This window comes from Cystoisospora suis, assembly GCF_002600585.1.
Source record: "Cystoisospora suis strain Wien I chromosome Unknown contig_3342, whole genome shotgun sequence".
NCBI classification, from domain to species: domain Eukaryota; phylum Apicomplexa; class Conoidasida; order Eucoccidiorida; family Sarcocystidae; genus Cystoisospora; species Cystoisospora suis.
The window spans coordinates 1-1,756 of NW_027156137.1; the positions used below are offsets into that span (position 1 = coordinate 1).

General features: G+C 51.7%; 1 protein-coding gene across 1 annotated transcript; it reads right to left on the minus strand.

Moving 5' to 3' along the window:
* Positions 1-485: 485 nt before the first annotated feature.
* Positions 486-1,524, minus strand: CSUI_006565 (uncharacterized protein). The gene has a single exon (XM_068066721.1). It carries the CDS (start codon positions 893-895, stop codon positions 656-658), a length of 240 nt encoding a protein of 79 aa, XP_067921302.1. The 5' UTR covers positions 896-1,524; the 3' UTR covers positions 486-655.
* Positions 1,525-1,756: the final 232 nt, after the last annotated feature.

Below are 1,756 nucleotides of genomic sequence, written 5' to 3' on the forward strand. Positions count from 1 at the left end.
CACCTAATATACAATAGCTAGCCACTAACTAGACTATTATGCTGGCTAACAATAGGTCTACTCGTATGTGCTGTGATCTATATGTAGTTGGACCTCCCCATCCGCAGCTCGTCGACGCTTACGTCGTTCGTCCGGTGTTACGCGCACGGCCGCAGCGACGAGAGTCCTGCTACATTCTTCACGCGCTTTCATCATTGCTTCACGATCAATGATGATGGACGTGTACGATGAATACAACGTCGAGGCATTCGTGAGACGAAACGCGTCCACTGAAGGTGCAGAGTCCTGAAGGGTCGCTGGAAGCGACAACCAATATAGCTGAGTGAGAGTGTACTCAGATATTTCAGGCAGCCGTTTGAACTCACGAGCCATTCGAACTCTAGCTGCCTCACAATCAGCAGCCAACTCTTTCAAGTATGTGGCCAACTCACGGGCACCCCGAGACCCTGGGCACAATATTATGCAATCTTTTATAATATGTATTTCATACCGGCGTTCTTTAGCAACTTATCACGCGCAGCCTCGTACACCATGTCCGCCGGCACACCCGCGAAACGAACGGCGTGGATGACAGATGTCACATCCTGCTTCATCACAATGGAATACTGGTTCACCTACATATCTGCCCACCTGTCACGCGAAATGTGCCGCCCTGTTAGCTCGTTCTCAAATAACCGGAACCAATGTTCCAGTTGAAACCGGAACCAATGTTCCCGGCCGTCCGGTGGAAGTGGCTCCGGGCTCTGCAAAGGACGGTCTCTCTCACTTGCCGGCATTGGAATCGCTTTCTGTGACTCTTCCTCCACATTAATAGGGGGAGCCTGCCCGACCACGAGCGCGTCATAGGGAGGACATATTTGGCACCCATCAAACTCCACACGCGTCTCGTAAGCATCCTGCAGCTGCAAAATCTCCCGCAGTCTTGATTCCACCTAGCCAGCCAAGATCGTGTCGTCTCCGCTCCTTGAAAACCGAACTACCCTTTGCTTGCTTCATCTCTCAATGAAGCCGCTCAAGCTCTCTGGCTTCCTCGACAGCGTCTTCTAAAACAAAGTCCGGCTGTGAAAGGGGTGACCGCCCAGTGCGATCTGGAACGACTGCGGGAGCAGGGAGAAGCCCGTATCTTTCCTCTGCTTCGCAGAAGATCCTTCTTCAGTCGGGGCCATGATTTAGAAAAGAAAAGAAAAGAAAAACGGCGCGCGTCGCGACCCAACCGGCCACGGAGCTGCTACTGGCTGAAACCGAGTGAGAACAACAGCGAAAGAGCCGTTTAAACCGTTGAACTAGTCGGCCAGAAGCGTAAGTTGAAGTTAGAAAAGAAAAGGAAAAAGAAGAAGAAAGAATCTTACGGAACGCAAGGCAATCGGATTCCCTTTTGAAGCCAAAAAGAAATCCTGGGTCAGGGCACCACTTTTGTAGTGCCTACATAAATCAGGTCACCACATGTGATCGTTCGGAATCCGTTTTCCTGTACAGAACACCGAGTCTCATCACAAGAGAGCAGCAGGAAAGAGCAAGTTCTCCCGTCCTTCACAGTATCTCCGTGAAACTCCAGTTCGCGGAGTAACCGAGGTAGGCGTGGGCTCCTCCACGCCCAACACGATCAGCAACAGCCGCGGTTCGCCCGTCTTTCCGGATTGCTGCGGACGGAGCACTAGGCGTTCGTCGTAACGACTTGCAGTCACACCCGCAGAGTAGATAGGAAACACGCAAGCGAGCTGACTCATTCCTTCTTTACAGAAGAGAATAACTGTGT